At 36.9% G+C, this 21,196-nt stretch overlaps 4 protein-coding genes across 5 annotated transcripts in view; 1 reads left to right on the top strand and 3 right to left on the bottom strand.

Moving 5' to 3' along the window:
- LOC131005525 (COBRA-like protein 1) overlaps positions 1–624 on the top strand; it is a 28,818-nt gene extending 28,194 nt beyond the window's left edge. For both annotated transcript variants that reach the window (XM_057932540.1, XM_057932539.1), the window contains exon 6: positions 176–624. In XM_057932540.1, the coding sequence (XP_057788523.1) occupies positions 176–471 (296 nt within the window). In that variant the 3' untranslated portion in view covers positions 472–624. The remainder of the gene's footprint in view (positions 1–175) is intronic.
- Positions 625–827: 203 nt separating this feature from the next.
- On the bottom strand, positions 828–5,143 carry LOC131005527 (uncharacterized). The gene is made up of 10 exons (XM_057932542.1): positions 4,984–5,143; positions 4,796–4,847; positions 3,559–3,636; positions 3,312–3,336; positions 3,169–3,201; positions 2,955–3,076; positions 2,747–2,877; positions 1,879–2,102; positions 1,257–1,507; positions 828–1,167 (listed from the first exon to the last, which is right to left on the bottom strand). Exons 2-10 carry the CDS (start codon positions 4,796–4,798, stop codon positions 1,063–1,065), a joined length of 972 nt encoding a protein of 323 aa, XP_057788525.1. The 5' UTR covers positions 4,799–4,847; positions 4,984–5,143; the 3' UTR covers positions 828–1,062.
- Positions 5,144–9,156: 4,013 nt separating this feature from the next.
- On the bottom strand, positions 9,157–10,102 carry LOC131005524 (uncharacterized). Its single transcript, XM_057932538.1, has 2 exons — positions 9,688–10,102; positions 9,157–9,615 (listed from the first exon to the last, which is right to left on the bottom strand). Exons 1-2 carry the CDS (start codon positions 10,092–10,094, stop codon positions 9,276–9,278), a joined length of 747 nt encoding a protein of 248 aa, XP_057788521.1. The 5' UTR covers positions 10,095–10,102; the 3' UTR covers positions 9,157–9,275.
- Positions 10,103–10,117: 15 nt separating this feature from the next.
- LOC131012271 (uncharacterized) lies at positions 10,118–12,799 on the bottom strand. Its single transcript, XM_057940191.1, has 3 exons — positions 12,267–12,799; positions 10,782–11,911; positions 10,118–10,226 (listed from the first exon to the last, which is right to left on the bottom strand). The coding sequence occupies exons 2-3, from the start codon at positions 11,909–11,911 to the stop codon at positions 10,118–10,120; spliced, it is 1,239 nt and encodes a 412-aa protein (XP_057796174.1). The 5' UTR covers positions 12,267–12,799.
- Positions 12,800–21,196: the final 8,397 nt, after the last annotated feature.

Genomic DNA, 21,196 nt, shown 5'->3' with positions numbered 1-21,196 from the left:
AATTGAAATTTTGTGTATTTGAAGTTGAAATTCTTAATTGAATTACAAAATCAGAATTTGGTAAAATTCACTTATTTAGGCGCAATTAACCCGTATTTTATTTTGTTAGAGACGTTTAGTTTGAGTAATAGTTTATATCTAGATTAAAAAAAAATAATAGAATGGAGCATTGCAGAAGATGCGGCCCTCTTATGGGGAAAGGCTTTCTACAACACAATGCTACTGCAGGCTGATGAGTATGAGGTGGGATCAGTGACTACAGACTTACTCTTGCAGAAAGATGCAAATTCATTTACTCTGAGCAACGGTTGGGGGTTTCCACGAAGGATATATTTCAATGGGGAGAATTGCCAGATGCCGCTGCCCGACGCATACCCGAGGCTGCCCAACGGCGGCCCTGGCCGCCGCAGGGGGCTGTTTTTGCTCATAACACTACTCTACTTTACCTGCACCATGTGTTTGGGGTGCTGACATATACAATTTTTTTTTTCCTTTTTTGTTTCTAGCCCTTCAACCATATGTAGATTTAAATCGGCTCAATTCATTTGTAGAAAGATTGATATCTGCCTTTAGGCAGATTGTGAACAGGTTTTAATGAAAAATACTGAATTTTTTAACACCAAACACTTGTTTTCAACATATACCTTACTTCACTTGGTAGAGTATTCTCTTCCTTCCTCTTTGGGGCGTATTTTTTAACGATCATTGATATAATTACTACTTGAGCTGTACAAAGGTTAAAAACATTATGCACCGATTTAAAAGGGGCTCCAAAAAGGGAACTAAAATAGCTCAGTCTCAATTCAGACAGCTAGAACCATGCACAATTAGAACAGCAACTCGAAACAGAAATTCCATAAAAATCCCATGTAGGAGAAAACATACTACCAAAAGAGTCGAATTCTGTATTTTTCTTTGTGCAAAAACCAGAAGAAACCACTGTTCAACTCCTTCGACGGCGATGCGGATTTAGTTTGAACTCTATTTCCAGCAAAGTGCTAAACCAACAGATTCATCACATATGAAGAAAGTTAAAACTTACAGGTTCAGATAAATATACAATCAACCCCTCAAGGAATATTTCTTCCCACTAAAAGGTTGGAATTTCGGATCGTCATCCTTCGGAGGCTCGGGCTTAGCTTCTTTCTTAGTATCTTTCAAAGCATCCTGTAATGCAGAAACAAACGATTCAAGCACAAGCAACACGCACTATGGTTCATTTGGTAGAATTTGGCAAAGGGGAAGTGGAGTTAAACCTTCGGAGCATCTTTAGTGCGGCTAGCATTTGAACCAAATACAAGCTTTCCTGGAGTTGGGCCTTTGGCGCTTTGTGAGCTGGAACTAGAGGCGACAGTTGTTGCTCCACCCGAAGTGTTGGCCCTCCTGTCTTGGGGTGCGGTTGACGACACTGGTGGAGATCCAGTTTTCAAAGGTTTCCCATCCAAGCGTCTTCCGACGCCAGTAAATGGATTGAATTTCGGTTCAGACTCCTCAGAAGGTTCCTGACCTGTATATACCACCACCCCAAAGGAGGGGGCAAAATTGTGAGGCAGGTGATTCAAAATACGCGTCCTTTGTATAAGCACGTTTTTGACAAAAATATTACATACATGGAAGAGTAACAAAAATTATCCCGTGGATTTCTTACCATCAAGGACCTCAAATAAAGAAAACACAAATACACGATGCCATAAAACAGAACTCGGTTTAATGTATCTGTCTAATATAATAGTCACGTTCAAGCGAAGAACTTTCCAACTGCTTCCAACCCAACCACACACAGAACATAAGACTAGCAGATATTTCTCAAGTGTGGCACATAAGCGATGTGGTCTAAGCAAAAGGGAAATCTGAAAATAGCTTATCGAAGAATTTGACCTTCTGCTAGTGCTTTGCCTGTTGAAACGGGTGCAGAAGGTCTTTCCGGTTCCTTGTAATCAAGAGGAGGAGCAAAGTCCACTTCACAGTCAGTCTCAATAATACTTATCGCATGAGATGGCTTTGTCTCAATGATATCTATGTAGTACTTTTTATTGTTATAAGCCACCATGATACTATCCCCTGTGCTCAAGCATGAAAAGTTCCTCAGTGTCGTCTCCAAGCTGCATAATATAGAATCAAAATTATAACCCATCATTTAGAATTGTGCTCTTCAAGAAATCAGGTAGCATGTCTCTCTTGGAAGTTGGAAGCACTCAAGAATTTAATATGCCTCGTTGCAAATGGAACCAAATAGTATATCACAGGCTTTAAAATCTGCCATAAGAACTTGTGTTTTGCTCGAGTATGAGCTTTCTAAGAATGCTACCTGTCTCAAAACTCAAAAGTACATTTGCACAACACAGCAGAGTCAGCATTTAATTCTTTTGAACCCTCAAATTACCAGGAAGAGTCAGCAATCTATGCCTAGATAATATGCAACAACTTCCAAGCAAATTATGTCTGTAGGTGATCTTGAGTAGAACTCACAAATAACACGTAGGCTACAAGTTTGCTCTCATAAAATATGATGACCAACTGTTGTTTCCTCCTAGTAAAGAAAATGTAGGTGGCCTATAATTCATTACCATTAGTTAAAGTGAACACGTGATTACACACGAGGCAAATGATAATACTCAAAAAGGCAACTATTTCAAGTCAGTTCCTTAAGTGGGATTCACTTTAAAAAACACAGCCATTATTCAGTAACTCTGATGAAATCCTTAACAGAGATATTACTAGCAACACCAAATTTGGATGCACTTACATAGCTTTCGGATTGGAAATATCCAAGAAATCCTTTGTGTGCGGTTGCAATTTTACATATGTTCCCTTTGGAAGAGTCACGTTTTTCACTCGCACAAAGTCTCCTTCTTGCAACAACAGATTCTCCATCATCTAACGAGTCACAATAGGTAATTGTGTCAATCTGAAGCTGAAAATCATATCACCAAAGAAAATCGAGTAGCACCTACCCAGTAAGGCATATAGATCATGCCTTCTTCAGCAATAAACTCCAGAACCCCACAGTGTGAAACACGCTCTGTAGCAGCATTCCGGAGCTCAAATAACATAGGATAGTCGATGTGAAGAGAGGCTGTAGCATAAATTAGCCCAAGATAAGATTAAAGTTGACCAGTGGAATATCATGAGGATAACAACCCAGAGCAAGAGGCTACAGTTCCTTACCAAGACGGTCAAGAGCTGACGGCGGCATTATAACTGGAAAAGAATAGAGTTAGAAGAAAGAAATAAAGAATAAAAAAGATATCATCTCCTGCGAAAAATATTCATAAACTACCAGCATATTAAAGAAAGTGGCGATCTCTTACCTTTATCACCATTTTCTATCTGTGCCTGCAGGGATTAAAAAGGAGCAAGAAATCAGAATCAATTTGATAAAAGTGGAATATTCAAGATCCAACATAAACCAGACGGCTAGCCAAGACACATGCATAGACTTTTCATTAACAAAAGATAATTCGAACACATGCACACCCACCTTGCAATCATCACAATGGGAAATGGATAGTAACCAGATTCATACAGAAAAAAAGTTGCAAAAGAGAATATGCCAACCTTGTCTATGAAAGACGCAGGGTAACACCGATATGTTTGCTCAAATGATGTTCCATGGTATCCATACCCGTCAAAAAACTGAAAAATCTCAGAACAATTAATATCAAATACATAACGACTAAAATGGAGAATAATGTTTTTACAATAGACTACCAAGACCAGTATTGATGAATAACAATGAGTAGATATTGTGCTAAACAAACTAATTAGTACGTCGTTCTTATGCCCTTGAGTGCTAATAGAAGTATCAATCTAAAACACCCATTAACAAGGTGCACAATACTACACTAATCCATCCTCCAACTAATAGTCAAGACTCAAAAAATAATCCTGTAGTTCATGCTGGCATATCCACCTAACCATGCCAAACTTTTATGCATTTTCCCTATACTATGTTATGCTCAGCTAGCGATGACTCTGATCATCCGTGATATATTCCTCCAAGAAAGATGTATGAGCATTAAGATCTCCAGGTCCATGAGCTAAGAGAAAAAGTAAGCAAAAGCAGCACCTACATTACATTCGACAACTCAATACCTAATTAAAGCAAAGACGATAAGTCATTATAAATGGAAGTAAAACAACAGTGTAGGAACGACCAAGAATGAATGTATCATTTTTTTCTACCGATACAAGCATCAAGAACATAGTTTTCCAGGTCCCAAAAAATTCAAGAAACTATAATCTACTAAGGAATTTCCAAGAGGAATGCCATTAACTAATTACTAACAATCACAATTTCATTATGCAGTCATAAGCTTAATTTTTAAGGGGAAAAAAACACATATAGTATCAATACACTATACTTATCAGCTCAAATCATAGCCTCAAATTGAGAAAAGCAAAACATAGGATAAAACAAACACTTCGTCTGAAGCACTAATCATTCTTACAACAATCAGAGCAGGAAAATCAAAGCTTTTCCTTAAATACACTATACTTCAAAAGCTCAAATCATAGCCTCAAATTGAGAAAATGGATCGCATAGAATAGAACAAGCACTTCGTACGAGGCAGGAATCATTGTCTTACAACAACTAGAGCGCAAGACAACCAATGCTTTTCCTCGAATTTGGGGGGAAAGTAACAACTCAACCAAATAAGTATACACTTAAAAGTATCACCAAAACCACACACGCACGCACACACTAAAAGTCTAAAACAGAGCTAATCTGATCAAAATTTACATAGGAAAGAAAAGAAAAAAAGGAAAATTCGCATCAATAACAAAAAATTACCATATTTACGATGCTAGATTACAGAAGCACGCGCTAAAGCTTCTGGATTCGCCTACAACAAAGCACAACAAAAGGAAAAAAAAACGATCAATCACCAATTTCACAACCAATCAATAGCAGAATTACGAACAACTATTTCTTTCTCCGTTCAGATCTGCAACACAAAAAAAGCGAAACGAATTACGCACTTTGAACCGCGGAAACGAAGATTCGATGTTTGCACGAAGATTCGCAGGGTGTAGAGGAACGCAATTGCAAGAAACTGAAGGCACGCAAACTGGAGAGAAATTGGACGGAGGAGAGGGGAGAAGGCTAAGATGCTTCTGGGACCTTGGTGCTTCCTGTGCACGCCACTTTTATGGGCTGCCACGTCGCATTTAATTTGAGCCCAATAGGCTCGGCCTGTTTAGGCCCATGTGGTATAAAGCCTAACTACTCCCCTAGTTTGAGGGGCTACGCTAAATATCTGGGCTTAACCTAAAATATAAAGCCCAATTCGAGCTTCTATTTGAAGATAAAATCTTTTTATGCAAATAAAATAAATAAATTTAAAGACCGAATCACGTGGACTCGAACCCAAAATCTTTGATCTTATACATTAATCACTCGAACGTTAGGCCAACACACGCACACTGGAGATAAATAGTAGAAAAGGAGTGTTTAAATCCTTAGGGACGTTTATTTTTCATAATTAATTATTTTTATCCTTATTAATAGGATATCTTCAATCTCATCTCTTCAAATGATATGAATCAAACAAAATTAACTTAAACGACATACATTATCGAAAAGTTACATGATTGACTAATTTTATCTTCATTTAATATGATATCTCCAATTCCACCAATGAGATGTGAATCAATTAAATGATAGACATTAACATATAAGTTATATGATTGAGTAATTTTATTATACCCTTTAATAGGATATTTTCAATTTCATACGAATCAATCAAAATTAACTTAAATGATATATATGATCAAATATCTTTGTAAACAATAAATTAGTTTAAAATATTTGTATCTATCTACGGTAACCCTAAAAAATAAACTATACTACTTAATAAATATCATCTATATGTAAAAGAAAACAGTCATTTACAAAAGTTGGACGCGATCTTTATAATTATTTTCAATTTTTTTAATAAATTAACAATATTAAATAAAGAAATTAAAAAATTGTGCCACAGAAGTACCTTTACTGAAAATATAAAGAGATACTTGATTAAAAGTAAACAATGAATCAGCAATTGTCGTATATTTAACTATTCATTTATTGATTAAGTAAAGCGAATTCTATTACAAAATCCATTTGCATGGTCTATGTTTATCAAATAGCATAACCGGTGTCCCCATTTTCAAAAATAGTTCATGGTTTGGCACACCGGAGCATTTGATACTATTTAAGAATTTCGAAATGTGTATTTGTTGCAACAATTTCGTGGTTGAATCTGTTTGACACATTGTATCTGAACTTAGATAGAATCTTCCCTTACAAGTGTTCAATGAGACCATGTACTAATTTATAATAAATCAATTCAACGACATCAAGAGTTCGAGCAAGTATTGCTCTTTCCTGTAGATAACTTGAATCTACAACATCAACAATATAAGATGGATAAGTGCTTCGAACAATGGTTTCCACTGGGTCATTAATTCCTACACTTAAGCAAAATGTCGTTTTGTATCTCAATAGTGGCATGTTCATTATCAACACTTCCAATTGTACCATCTCCAATAATTGTAATACATTTTGAAAATTACTCCAACTCAACAGACTCTTCATCTTTATCAACTTGACGAAGCCTCATATTTTTGTCAATTGTAAAACTTTACAATCTCTACGTAGATATGAAAAGTTGATTATGACAAAAACAATATCTTGTCTACTTCTTTTGGAAATCTTTGTCAGGGCCGGCCTTGACATTCCGGGGGTCCTAGGCGAAGGAAAAAAGAGGCCCCTTAAAAAATGAAGCTTCGAAAAGTTGTAACAAATTTGAGATAGTTGTACACATGTAACATTAACTATAAAGTGCAATAAACTAGAAAACAATGATCAATTGGAATTAAATCTACCCACATCAATAAAATGTCTTGCAAAACTACCCACTTTGAAAGTCAAAGCCGAAAAGTACACTTGATGGTGATGGGTTGCTTGGTTTTTTGTAAAAGTTCTTACACTTTTCTTACACAAGCACAATTGTGTAAGAAAATGTGTAAGATAGGTAGTTAAAAATGCACAAAACCAGATAAATGTGCAATTATTGTAAGATGATTGACGTATAATGCCCTAAGTTTGAAAATAATGAAGGTAAGTTTGTGTATAATAAAACAGTAATACGAGGATGAAAAAAATTGTACTTTAAGTATATTTGGAAACAAAAAAAAATTATGAACCTAATGTATACATTATCCGCCAGTAAAACATAGCCGCTAGCATTAGCCGCCGGGTTTTTTAAACCCGGCGGCTAATGCTAGCGGCTATGTTTTACTGGCGGATAATGTATACATTAGGTTCATAATTTTTTTTTGTTTCCAAATATACTTAAAGTACAATTTTTGTCATCCTCGTATTACTGTTTTATTATACACAAACTTACCTTAATTTTGTATTTCTTTTTTTAAAATATATTCTATGAAGTAGAAATACATAATAGGCTTCTATTTAGACAAATTTGGATTATAGTGGTGTAATAAGTCTCGAATTTTTTATTTTATTTTATTTAACAGGAATTAATATAGCCTAACACATAAAATAATAGAAAATGTTGGATAAAAATAATATATAATCATATATTATGAAACAGTAAAATACTAGAGAGCCTACCATATAATTATCCGCCAGTAATTCGTATCCTCTAGAATTAGCCGCGTGAAAGAAACCCTAAGCGGCTACTTCTAGCGGATACTTTTTACTGGCGGATAATAGTACCATGTCATTTATTACTGCTTTTTATATCACAATATATATAAATTTTATTTATTATCGTTCCAATTAATGGTTGTTGTATTTTTTTCAATTTTGAAGAGCTAAAGCTAATTTAATTGTGATTGGACAATTCAACCGGCAAGGGTGAAGCTTTATAGGGTGGGAATCTATAGGCTTTGCAGCAAATTAAGGTTTATATATTCCGACGGAGTTTTTGCGTCGTGGCAACCGCATTCCAAGAAGATGTATATGGTGCATGGGCAGGGGGTATCTTCGACTCATGGCGATTGGATGAATGCCACAACGGTACACATATATATCTACAGTATCAATATGTTGGAGTAGTTCATTTTTTATTTCCTCTTCACCAATTGCATTTGCGTGTGCAGCTCATTTTGCCTATACATGTGTGTGGACGTTACATTACATGCCGAGTGGATTTACTGAGTGGAGTTTGCGACATCTTCGATTCGCAGTTGTTCAAGACCATGCCGCAGCCGCGCTTCGATGTGATCGCCGCCCTATATCCGCTGCAGTGCCTGTTGGGTAAGATGCTTGAAGTGTCTCAGTGGTTCGCAAGGACCACGATTGTCGACAACCCGTTGGAAAACCTCCAATGGCGAAGGTTGAAAATCCAATATGCCGACGAGAATGAGCAGTTCCAGCAGCCAGATCAATGCAGCTCCGGTGTTTTTGCGTGCATGTATGTGGAGCGTCTGATATCAGGCTCGCCGAGCCTTGCGTGGGGCAATGGGCACGCCGCCGACTATAGGCGCAAGATAGGCAGTAGCATCTACGAGTTTTGCATCCCCGCATCGAAATAGCTTATGTATTTGTACATTTAAATGATAATTATGCAAATGACGTTTTGATTAGAGGTTGCAGTATCTTTTTGAGTATGTTTCTATGATTTTCCACTTGCATCCTAGATAAAATTATGAAATAAGATGATTAATGCAACTAGCCGCCAGTAAACAATTATCCGGAAGCAGTAGCCGCTTGAAAACATTTCAGCGGCTAATCACGGCGGGTAATTAATTTCTGGCGGCTACTTGGGCTAAACGTCTTATTTGATAGTTTAATGCATAAAAAAGCATACTTTGGGTGTTTTATGCTATGAACTAAACTTTTATATAAAACATTGTTCACTTCTCCAAAGTCTCATTCATAATTTCAACTCATAATTGTTAAGACATGTCCATGTTGGTCATTACTAAAGGCGTGTGTTTTCTGCTTCAAATATTTCAAATCAGGCAACACAATAGCTTCTAAAACATCAAAAAACCGCTAATTATCAAAGTATCCGCCAGTAAATACATATCCGCGGCCAGTAGCCGCTGATGTTTATTGTTGGGCGGCTACTAGTGATAAACCATTAATTACTGGCGGATAGTGAGCATTCCATGGTGTTTGCTAGTTCATCGATATTATGCAAATGACACCGCTTCGAAATTTATTCAATCAGTATCCAATACTCTCAACTTCAGAACATCACTTACTGGAATGAAAAAACATCAATATCCATCGAAATTTAATATAAAAGGAAATTAAACTACTGCTCCCAGCCCGTACCCTTGCATGCTCTACGTGTGTGGCCAGGCGAGCCACATAGACCACAGGTTTTGGGTGCTCGTTTTCCCAGACTACTTGATGCATCCGCTGTAGTAGTCCTTTGAGTCGGCCTCTCACCAGCTGAAGGAATTCTAGATTCTCTTGGTCGACCAGCTTGTCGCCGAGAAAGGTTTGGCAAAACAATATCAGTTGCAACTTCAAACGGAATTTCCCAGTGCTCTAAGGGAGGCAAGTGATTTACTGGACCGGAGTATGTTTGAACCAGTGAACTCCGCAGGTAGTAAGCTTCCACGTAATCTTCCACTGGCTCTTTCGCCTCACTGCGAAAAGAAAGATTATATTTAGTAGGCATCTAATAACTGTAATTTTATAATAAAATAGATTTAGCATACGTAATGGCTGCGATCGCATGAGAACACGGCATGCCGTCCAGGTCGAATTCATTGCATTCACAGCTCTTCGCTTGAAGGTCAACCATGAAGCGACGATCACCAGCACGAACCCTGTATTTTCTCTCGGAGGTCCTCTTCGCAGTGTAGCGACGACTCTTTGAGATCTCCGCACTTATCTTCTGTTTTGCCTCTGGAGTAAGAAGGTCATCGCTCTCTTCCGCAGACGCAAGTCTGTCATTGAACCACTGCTCCAGAACCATCCTGATTGCCTCCAGCATGGAGCATATAGGAAGGCGTCTGGCCCACAACAAACGGGCATTCAAAGCCTCGGCAGCATTAGATGTAAGAAAACTATAACGGGTCACCGGACTTTGTGATCGTGCCCACTTCTCAGGGCCTACGCGCATCAACTTCCCGTACGCCGCTGGCTTCAATTGAGCCATAGCCGACATTGCACGTGAAAATTCTGAGTCCGTGTAGGCGTATGCAGCCTGGCGGAAAAGCTCCACAACAGCTTGCCCGTAGCCCTTAATTTTGTTCTGCAAGTGGTAGTAGCAAAGACCGTGAGTAGCATTTGGTAACTCGCTCTTCACAGCATTAGCAATGGAGACATGCGCATCAGAGACAACTAGTAAGTTGTCGGGCTGACCAAAAGTTTGTCTCACATTTGAGAGGAACCACTTCCATGACTCATCATTCTCGATCGGCCCGACACCAAATGCCAACGGAAAAACTTGCTCGTTTGCGTCTTTTGTCACGGCGACGAACAAAATGCCATTGTTCTTCCCCTTCAAGTGTGTGCCGTCGACCACAATCACTGGCCGAAGCGAAAAGAAGAAAGGTGTGATGGAAGCCGCAAGAGCAAGAAACAGATGCTTGAACCGGTTGTTTTCGTCTACTTCCAAATCCATCACGGTGCCTGGATTCGCTTGACTTAGGGCATACAAATATTTGGGCAGAAGAAGGAACGAATCATCAATTCGACCGTATATCTTCTCTAAGCTGAGATTTCTTGCACGCAGCGCGACATCATATTTGATTCTGACGCCAAATTCACGTAACAACTCCGACATAATAGATTTCGGCTTAATGACCTCTCTGTCATCGCGTATTCTTTTTCCACATAAGCTGCAACCACATTCGAATGTGCCTTTATTCGTTTCAAAATGCCCAACTCCCCTTCGCAAGAGTGCTCTTTAAACTTATGCACTCCCCACATCCCTCCGCCGTGACAAGATGCACGCACATCGAACTTGCACTTATCAGAGTGCTTGCACTTGTAATAGAGGCGTCCCTGATCTGAGCGTACAACTTTTGCCTCAGCCCCTTGCTTCATATTCCAGAAGCCAACAGCAAGGACCAATTCTTCTTTACTGTTGTAAAAAGAGTTCTTCCCCAAATCAGCAACTCTGGACAGCTCACTCTCGCGAGCAACGAGCGAAGTCGTGGCGTCCACTGGAATCAACGGAACTATCCAATTAGATAGATCACCGGTCGAGTCCGTCGGATTTCCGTGACGGGTTCTACTTTGTCGGATCCAACCTGCTCGCTCGGTCGCCGTGAACTCTATCAGATCATCGTCTAATAAATCCTCAGAGGCGGCAGAATCTGTGCCCGACTCGTTCGTTGGATCGTATTCTTCGTCTTCTTCATCAGAATCGTCATCAGGTTCTTCGGCTTCGTCTTCAGGTTGTACGGCTTCTTCATCAGAATCGTCATCCGTCCGCACCTGGTTGAATCTCCCGCACATTTCATTCAGATTCCATGCGGATTCGTCCAACGGTTGCCCATCCCATGAAAAGTACTGTGTTGGAGGCGCGCTCTCGCGAGCATGATACGACGTCTCATACTGACTAGATTGTGCTTCATCATCTCCGTATCCCGAAGCCTGGCCAAAATCAAAAGTAGGGATGTACGCTTCTTCGACCGGGTCGTTGTTGTGCTCAACGTACACCATGGGATATTCGGCAGTTTCCAACAAGCCTTGCACATCATCGTCGTCACTTATTATGCATTTCGTCTCCCTTCCAAATCGATTGGTCGCCAAATAATACAATTGATAGTTCGGGCTCAACGAATGCGTTGTCAGCACATTGTTGATGCTGTATATCAGGCTCGCAACTGTTTCATTTAAGAGGGGAAGGACCTCCGTAGCCCCGCCAACATAGTGTATACCATCGACGACTCCGTTGTATCTCACATATATGTATCTCACGAATTCCATCTATAAAACCACATAAAATACAGTATTAAAATACGTTTAGAAAGTTCAAAACATCACAATAAGCTCGAAAAATGAAGTATCCGCCAGTAAATCATTATCCGACACCAGTAGCCGCTGACCTTGTAGGGTCGGCGGCTATTATCGTTTTCTAATGATATTCTGGCGGATACTTTATTTTTTGGGTTCAAAACATTCAATTATATTAGAAAAAAGTTTAATATTTCCCTAACATGCTTTTAAATTTCAGATAATAAAGAAATTCATTAAAATAACGTAAAACATGCTCTCAACGTTAAAAACAACGTACGATTAAACATGCAAACTATAATTTATACAAACAATACAGGAGAATCACCTTTTCGGGCTGAAATTCAACACAAATTGCCTCCTCTCGCACAAAACCACTCAAATCTTTAGGGTATGCCTGAATTTATGAAATTCAAGGTGAGTATTTCAATTTGTGTTTTGGTCATTCACAAATGCAGCCTTATAAGGACTAAACTTGATTCCTTACAAAAAGTTCACGTGAAGTGCAGTGTTCATTCAATACGGCTTCAATCTATTATTGCATGTCACCTCACGCATGCATAAAATTAGCATTAATGCCCCACTACAACCAAATTTTTTGCAGAGTCACCTTCTCAGTATGTACTTTTAATTTTTTACTAAAAAATTAAAAGTAAAAAATCGCAACAAATACAAAAGGGGAATGCGTATGTTATATTTAAACATTCATAACAAGCTGAAAAATTAAAAATTATACATAATTTGACATAAAATATTATTTTCTGCCTAACAGACCAAGTATCCGCCAGAAAATCGTACAAAAAGCCCAGTAGCCGCCATATATTTTTTGTTAGCGGCTACTGATAAATCAAATAATTTAATGGCGGATACTTTACTTTTTGGCTATATAATATTATTTCATTACCGAATATATGAATTTCCAAATAATTGGTATATAATTTCTTATTATTTTATGTGCAAGTCTATTATTTTTTGTGTAGTCAAATCATGCATAAAGTGAGTGTTATTACCCCCACTATAATCCAAATTTTGGCAGATTCACTATCTCTCATATTTCCCATCCATGTGTACTTCTTGTACTGTACATATTTCACTATCTCTCATATTTCCCCTTGTAAAATTAAATAAAAATCTAAAAATAACGGTGCATATGTAACACTAAAAAATCACGAAGGATAAAAATTCACAATCATGCTAATTATGAACAAAGTATTTTTTTTGAAGCGAATAACACAAGTATCCGCCAGTAATTAGTAGCCGTTGAATAGTAGCCGCCGGTCACAAACTTCAGCGGCTACTTCGGCCGGCTACGAATTACTGGCGGATACATAGTTTAATGGTTTCAAAAAAAAAAATCTTAAGAATTGACATATTCGTGATTTTTTTGGCCTTCGTATTAATGTTTGTAACACACAAACGTCCCCTAATTTATTCAAAATTTGCAAATCTATTTAATCTTATAATGCATGAAAGTGACGTTTTCTCACATTTTGTACCAATTTTAACTGTTTTCTTACACAACTCTTACACAATTTCCATCATCATCAACTTTTACACAAAAAACCAAGCAACCCATCACCATCAAACTTGCTTTTCGGTCTTTGACTTTGAAAGTGGGTAGTTTTGCAAGACATATTATTGAAGTGGGTAGATTCTCCTATTAACACTTATAGAAATATATAGTTTAGATCTTCTAGCATTTTGAGAAGCAAAATCATCAATAATTTCTTCACGGTCAAGCTTTTCTAGTCTTCAAATATATTTCTAAGTATGTTTTAGTTAATTAAATAATTGGTGTAGAAATAAACAAAAATAAATTTACAACAAATAAGTTATTACTATTATTTAAAGTTTTATCATAAACTTTTAAGAACGACATATAATGAGTGCTAGCTATAAAAACAACCCTAATTCATATTGGTAGATTAGGAGAAATCACAGTCTCATCTTCGTATTCAAATTCTACTTTTCCCTTCAACTCTAAAAATACATATACATATCAATCTTCGAGAGAGAAAGAGTGCAGTCGTGCACAGAGAAGCGAGAGAGAGATGAGAGACGTCTGTATTACAGTTGAATTTGGGGTAATTGATTTTATTTTTTTTTGCTGCATATTGTACGCTGATTTAGAAACAAATAGGTAAAATAATTTTTTTTTTAGATATATATATATAGTATAATACTACTACTGGCCTATATTTTGGGCACCAAAAATTAGGGCCCTGGGCCATTGCCCCACCAATAATACATAAGGGTCGGCCCTGATCTTTGTAAATCCCTAGTCAAGACACCATTGTAGCATATCATCGTATAATCCATAAATAATATGGAATAATTTCTACTTACAATAGAATAAACCTTAATAAGCATGATGATTTCATATTCAAATTTGGTGAAGGCCACTCTGGGAATATACGTGTAGGTTCAACCCGTATCCACGATCATGCCGTCACTATAGTAAGCGGGGTTTTTTCTGAAAATCTGTGGGTCGATCGCCAATAATTTGTTGCCAACTCTAATGCTTTTCAAATTGATGTAGTAGTTGTCTTCAATAATGAGTCGAGTTTTATACTTAAAGACGCCAATGTCATCCCCTATAACGAAGAAGCTATAGGGATACTATTCATCACTCACGCTCCCTAAATAAACAATAGCAGAACTTTGAAGCCTTTATTCGTGAAACGAATGAGAGTCGATTGGCAGCAAGCCCCAAGATACTGGTACTTCGGCGCCATTGCTCAGCAACTTTGGAACAACCGAATACTATATTATCCAATGCGTTCGAACTTGTTCCAAGTCTGAACGTGTCTCGAGCGAGGTATCCCTTGCTTTTGCCCGAGTCATACTGTATTAAATATGAAAGGCGGCATTTTGTGTTGTCGACTTCAAATTTCACAGCACCAGTTCCATAACATATACTCATTTGTGTTGATACACTTTTCTATCTTGAAACTGGTCGAGCTTTTCAGATCAAATAATGGCTCGGGTGCATTGGCTACGCACGGATGACAGTTGATCCAAAGCAGACTACTACCGGTGTCCATGACCAAAGGTTGTTTCATGGACTAGGATCCAACTCGCAAATCAGCCATGAATCCAAATTTTGCTGAAGTGAGGTTGGTCTCTAAGCCATTGCGATCGCAAATTGGTGAGTCAACAGCAACGTCGTGAACAAAACTCGGCAGATATTCCGCCACATGCAACAACACCAACAACATTAATCTTATTATGGGTGAAGAAGGGAAGAAATGCATGTTGAAGTATGCAAACTATAGCTTCTAAAAGAATGAAACCGATAATTAGTTAGTATTACATAAGTTTCTAACGCATGTTGTAAATCGTCCCGAACTTCCCAGGCCCTCAACCAGACTCCTCGTCGTAAACCCAAATTTGCAATTAAATTATATGAAATTAAAATATAAATGATATATATATATATATATATAATATATTTATATACCTCTCGGTAGCGTTAGAAATACGTCCACTACCGCTTGGAAATAGTCTTCAAGACATACAACGAAATGTTGATCGTGGGTATTCCACTCGTGTATCCAAAATTGTCTGCATGCACGATGATAATCTGGCCCATGGTATTTTAAATTCGGACAATGCCGGTACAGCAATCGGAGGAGCGCAGTGGACAAATGTTCAAGCTGATCAAAATAAAAGTCAACGATAAAAACTATTAAATAAGGTTAAAGATTAATAAACCTAATCAAAACAAAAGTTTGATCAAGATTAACAAGAAAATAAGCTAAAGACCAATAAGATAAAGACCGTCCTGGATCAAATGCATCGTAAAGTATAAATGGGATTTTGTGGTCCAAAGGGTGAAACCACCCACCGTGGATATACTCACGGCCAGATTGGGGATATATACTGACGCAAAGTACATACTCAACATCCATGGATAGTGACGACGCTGATGACAAAACTACGACCAAATTTGACTATTTCAAGAAATCAAGAAAGAACATATCACTATACAAACAATTAATCACATGCAAGAAGCCAAAAACGAAAGTGAAAAGAAAAAGAAATGACATTTTAAAGAACGAAAATGCATCTATTAATCACATGCAACTGAGATTTTTCTATCACTCTGCGGTAAATGAGTTACCACGTGGTTGTGGCAAAACAAAGGGGCTACAAGAGTCCCATATTGTTCTTGCCCTTGAATGCGGGCAGGCAACCACGTTGAAACATATGGCTGCCATATGACATCTTGTTCAAACAAACAATATTAGTTAGATTCTCAATATGCAGATAAAATGAAATTATAAATAAAAATTAATTTAACTTACCTTATCTGAAAGTTTGGCAAGGACTTTCTCTACCTCATGTAAATAGCCTGGCCTATGATTAGTGGAGACGTGTTTCAGTGCCTCTACAATGTCATACAAAAGAGGCTCTCCGTCCTGTCTTCTATTGCCGACGGATGACAGGTCAACACCCACGGCTTGCCGCAATTCAGGTATGCGGATGAGGAAAAAGCTCTGTCAAACAAAAGAAAATGACAATATTAAAAAAAAAAAAGAATTGAAACATACTTAAATAAAATAATTAACTTACCAAAATAAGCCAAACATTTCCGTCGAGCTTTTGAAAGCTATTCTTTTTCTTTAGCGCCGTGTTTAGGTTAGCTAGCAATGCAGCTCCCCACGCATATCTATCAACTTTCTCAAACTTCCTCAATAATCGCACATAGGTGGTTGCAGGTCCTTGTCCATCAATCGTAGGAGTGACCATGCAATAAACCATGTATACTAAAACAACTAATTTTCTTCGGTCTGTATCATTATCCACCCCGCTAGCAATTTCTCTCAATACATGCAGCCTGACTCTTTTATTTTTAATTTCATGCTGGGGGATATCTAAGAAATGACATTTTAAAAAAAATGACAATAAAATAAAAGTACCAGAGATTAAAGAGATTGAAGAGATGACGAAAACATGATGAATAAAAATTAGCATTCCTATGACTCTTGGGCCACATTTAGATCCATTGTAGCATATCCTCGTATAATCCATATATAATATGGAATAATTTCTACTTACAATAGAATAAACCATAATAAGCTTGATGACTTCATATTCAAATTTGGTGAAGGCCACTCTGGCCGATAATGAAATTTTTGTAGGCCTTTTTTTTTCTTCTCAGAAACTGCAAATTGGGTGCGTCGATTATAGAATATAGGATGTTGAAGATTAGGCACATGCACTTGTGTTTACCAGATTTCAGTTCGGACTGCGGCTTTTCGCTCTCACTCTCTCTCATTTTGAGAGAGAGATTGCAAAGTGTTTTAAAACAATTTCGGAGGACATTCATCACTAACCCTTCCCTACCCCGCCCCCAAAAATCATCGCAATTTTTAGAGAGACAAAAGATTCCTGCTATTGTATAACCAAATTTGAAGTCCAAACAGTTGATGGCGTCAGGAAGAGGTACAAAGGTGCTATGAGCACTAGCGGATCTACCGCCGCCTATCAACGAAGTTCACGGTGAAGTTCCTGTCAACCACGGTGTGCTTGTTGATACGGGGAACCACCATCTGGATCTGGGTGGGAACCAGGGTCGGCCCTAAGGGCGGGCGGGCATGGGCGACGGCCTAGAGCCCCAAAATATTGAGGGCCCAATTTTTTAATATATCCCATTAATTATAGGATTTTATGTATACTAAAAAAATATTAGATAACATAATTTATTGTCAAAAATTCAAATTTCAATTTAAAATCAATTTGAAATTAATTTGATGATAATTTTGTAACATAAAATCAATACACGGTGCATTAGGATATGTTGAGGAACATATATATTCCTACAATTTAATTTCCACCCGCCGATGTGTCGTCGAGCAAAGACAATTATTTGTGTATTTTAAAAATATTTTTTAATATATTTTTTATTTATGTTTTTTAATTATGATTATTTTATGATTTATTTTTACACATGTATATATTATGCCAAATAAAAGAATGAAATAAAATTTCACATCAGTGTTCGGGCTCCAGCTGTGAAGTCACGCACGTCTCATGTGAAAAATAGTTGGATCGGGCTCTAATAAGGCCCACTTACGCTGAAATTAATAATAAATGGCCCAAATTTGCAAGCCCGGAAAAATATGGCCTAATTTTGCAAAGCGCCATAACTTAGTGGTCTACACAAATTTTGAACTCCTCCGTGGCCCAAATAATGTTATGGCTCAGCCTGATCCAAAATGGAGCCTGGTCTTGTTTAATCAAATCAAATTAAATTGTATACTAAAATTTTCTATACAACTATATATCATTTGCCAATTTGGTAATATATTGATCAATTTACTATCTAACTTTTCAACTAAAAGAAAAATTAGATGCGAGAAATACTATAATAATATATCATCGACCGCTACACTAAATATATATATTTATGGTTTAGTTTAATTTTTCAACTAAAATGGCGTTTACTTTGCATGACCGATAAAATGGATGATTGTGTATTGATGTGTGTGATTTAGTTATCTATTTTCGTGTCGTTTGCCGTTGGTTTTGCTTTGATATTACCTAAGTTGTTGGTTATTTGACGCAGGATTTAGATGGATTGGAGATGGATGCTAGTAGATGTCGAGAGATGGTGGAGGTCGAGTTTTTGGATGAAGATGACGTGGATTTTGAAAATGTTTAGAGATTGAGCTTGGATTAATTATTCAAAATTTAATTAAGCCTAAAACTCTTGTTTTAATATTTTGGGTTCTATATTTTCTTAAGGGCCGAAGCCCGTGATGATGTGGGGGAGCGGTGACCTTAAGGGGTTTTAATTTCCTAATTCTAGTTTTCATGTAACCGCCACTTACTCCTATGATATATAGGGATTAGTTTTGTGGTTTAAGGGGGACACATTATTATTGCTTTAAGTTAGGTTATTAGTTGATTAGTGCTACACGTGTTTGATTATTCAAGGTTTTGAGTTTTAGATTTTTTTTATTCTCTCTTGCTTTTGTTTGGCGATTGGCGACTGGAGTTTCAAAGAGGGCAAACGAGTTTTTCCTTTGATTAATTCAAGTGTGGTGATCAATATTTATTGCAATTCCATTTACTTTTCTTAGTTTAATTTTCATTAGTCCTTTAATTGCAATTATTCGTTATTTGTATTTGATTATTTTATAGTAATTGCTTTTATTTATTTTATTGTTTATAGTTTGATCATGAGTAGTTAATTCTTTAATTCGGCGAGAATAATAAAACACTAATTTATCAATCTGTGAGACCTAATTAATTTTAAAATTGGTTTCTATTGATTCCGATTAATTCCTTGTGATTCACGATAATTCTGATTTAATTTAAGCCTGATCAACTTAGATTTAATTGGATTAAAGGCAATTAGTTCCTTCAATCCGTAATTGTTGGAATATGGCTGATTAGTGATAAAACTACCGTGTTGGTAGTATGAATAAATTGGTGGATTGATTATTACTAGCGTATCTAAGATAATTAGTCTAAATTGGGTTCCTTCCTCTTAATGCTATTAGAATGTTAAATTTAGATTTGGCGTCTCCAGCTAGATTATATTTTAATAAGAGAAATGCTATTAGAATGTTAAATTTAGATTTGGCGTCTCCAGCTAGATTATATTTTAATAAGAGAAATAGGCAGGTCTGGCGTCTCCAACTGTTTATCGACACAGTAAGTAGGAATTATTAATATCTCTTAAACACCTAATACAAACCAATGTGATAATTCGATAACTAATATTTTCATATATGTTTCCATTCAGAAAAAACCTACAGATTCAGAATCACAAACGTGGGCAACTTGTGGAGCATCAATTTTAGGATTCAGAGTCCCACGATGCTATTGGTCGAGACGGAAGGATCGTACACCAATCAGACATTGTTAAGCTCGCTCGACGTCCACGTGGGCCAGTCCTACTCTGTGCTCGTCACAGCGGATCAAGCCCCGTCGGACTACTATGTCGTAGCAACTCCTAAAATAGGAGGGAATAATTCAATTGCAGCAGTTGGGCTTTTGCATTATGACAAGTCCACCACAACTCCTAATGGGCCGCTGCCAATTGGGCCTAACCCAAATGACATCAATATCTAAGGGTGAGCAAAAAATCTGAAACCAAATAACCGAACCGATCCAAACCGAAATTTTAAAATATGGTTCGGTTTTTTCGGTTTTTCGGTTCGGTTCGATTTTTTTTTCCATAAAATTTCGATTTTTCGGTTCGATTCGGTTCAGATTTTTTAAAACCGAAAAACCGAATTATATTTATAATATATATAAATATATGTTATAATATTTTAATTATAATTTTTATAATATCTAACTTCTAATATTTTTTAAATTTTATAGTTTTTTTTTTGGAATTTTTGGTTTTTTTTTCGAAAATTTCGGTTTTTTCGGTTTTTTTTTCGAAAATTTCGGTTTTCTTCGGATTAATTCGGTTTTTCGGTTCGGTTCGGTTTTAATTATAAAAATTTCGGTTAATTCAGTTCGGTTTGTTTGGTTAATTCGGTTCGGTTCGATTTTTTTTTTAAACCGAACTAAAATATGGTTTGGTTTGGTTTTAGCAAAAACCGAACCATATAACCGAATGCTCACCCCTATCAATATCTCCATCAATCAAGCTAGATCCATCACGTAAGCCCAATTAAAGTATGCTCAAATGGTTTTATAATCAATTACATTATTAAAAAAAAAAAAACACATATATACATTTTTGAGGGAATTTTGTCCCTGAAATGATGTTTCGTTGTTGAAATTGATTTTTTTCAATGCTATAAAAATTGAAATGTTGAATTTTATATTTTAATTTATTTATTTTCCCCTATATATGTAGGATGAACATGACAACTGGCGCTGCAAGACCTAACCCTCAAAACTCATTTAATGTGACAAACGTGACACTATCACAAACTTTTCTTCTTAATGGAAAAATCGCCATACTCGATGGAGTCACTCGTTACACCATCAACAATGTGACATACATACATAACTCCATCTACTCTGCTCAAGTTAGTCGATCAATTTCTCAATGGCTCCGGCGTCTACGAGCTCGACAAATATCCCGTCTACTCGGGGCTTCCCGCCCCCGTAAACGGGACATTTTCTATTTTAGGTTATCCCACTCCAATAGACCCAGTCTTAATATGAAAATGTTTAGGGCTTTATTAAGTAACAATAAGGGAGTATTATTTACTTATTTAGTATTTTTTTCATAAGAGAGTATTTTTAATAGGTTATTTTTTGGTGGACCACACCACATTTAAC

This window comes from Salvia miltiorrhiza, chromosome 1 (assembly GCF_028751815.1).
Source record: "Salvia miltiorrhiza cultivar Shanhuang (shh) chromosome 1, IMPLAD_Smil_shh, whole genome shotgun sequence".
NCBI lineage: Eukaryota > Viridiplantae > Streptophyta > Magnoliopsida > Lamiales > Lamiaceae > Salvia > Salvia miltiorrhiza.
This window is presented reverse-complemented; position numbering and strand designations above follow the sequence as displayed.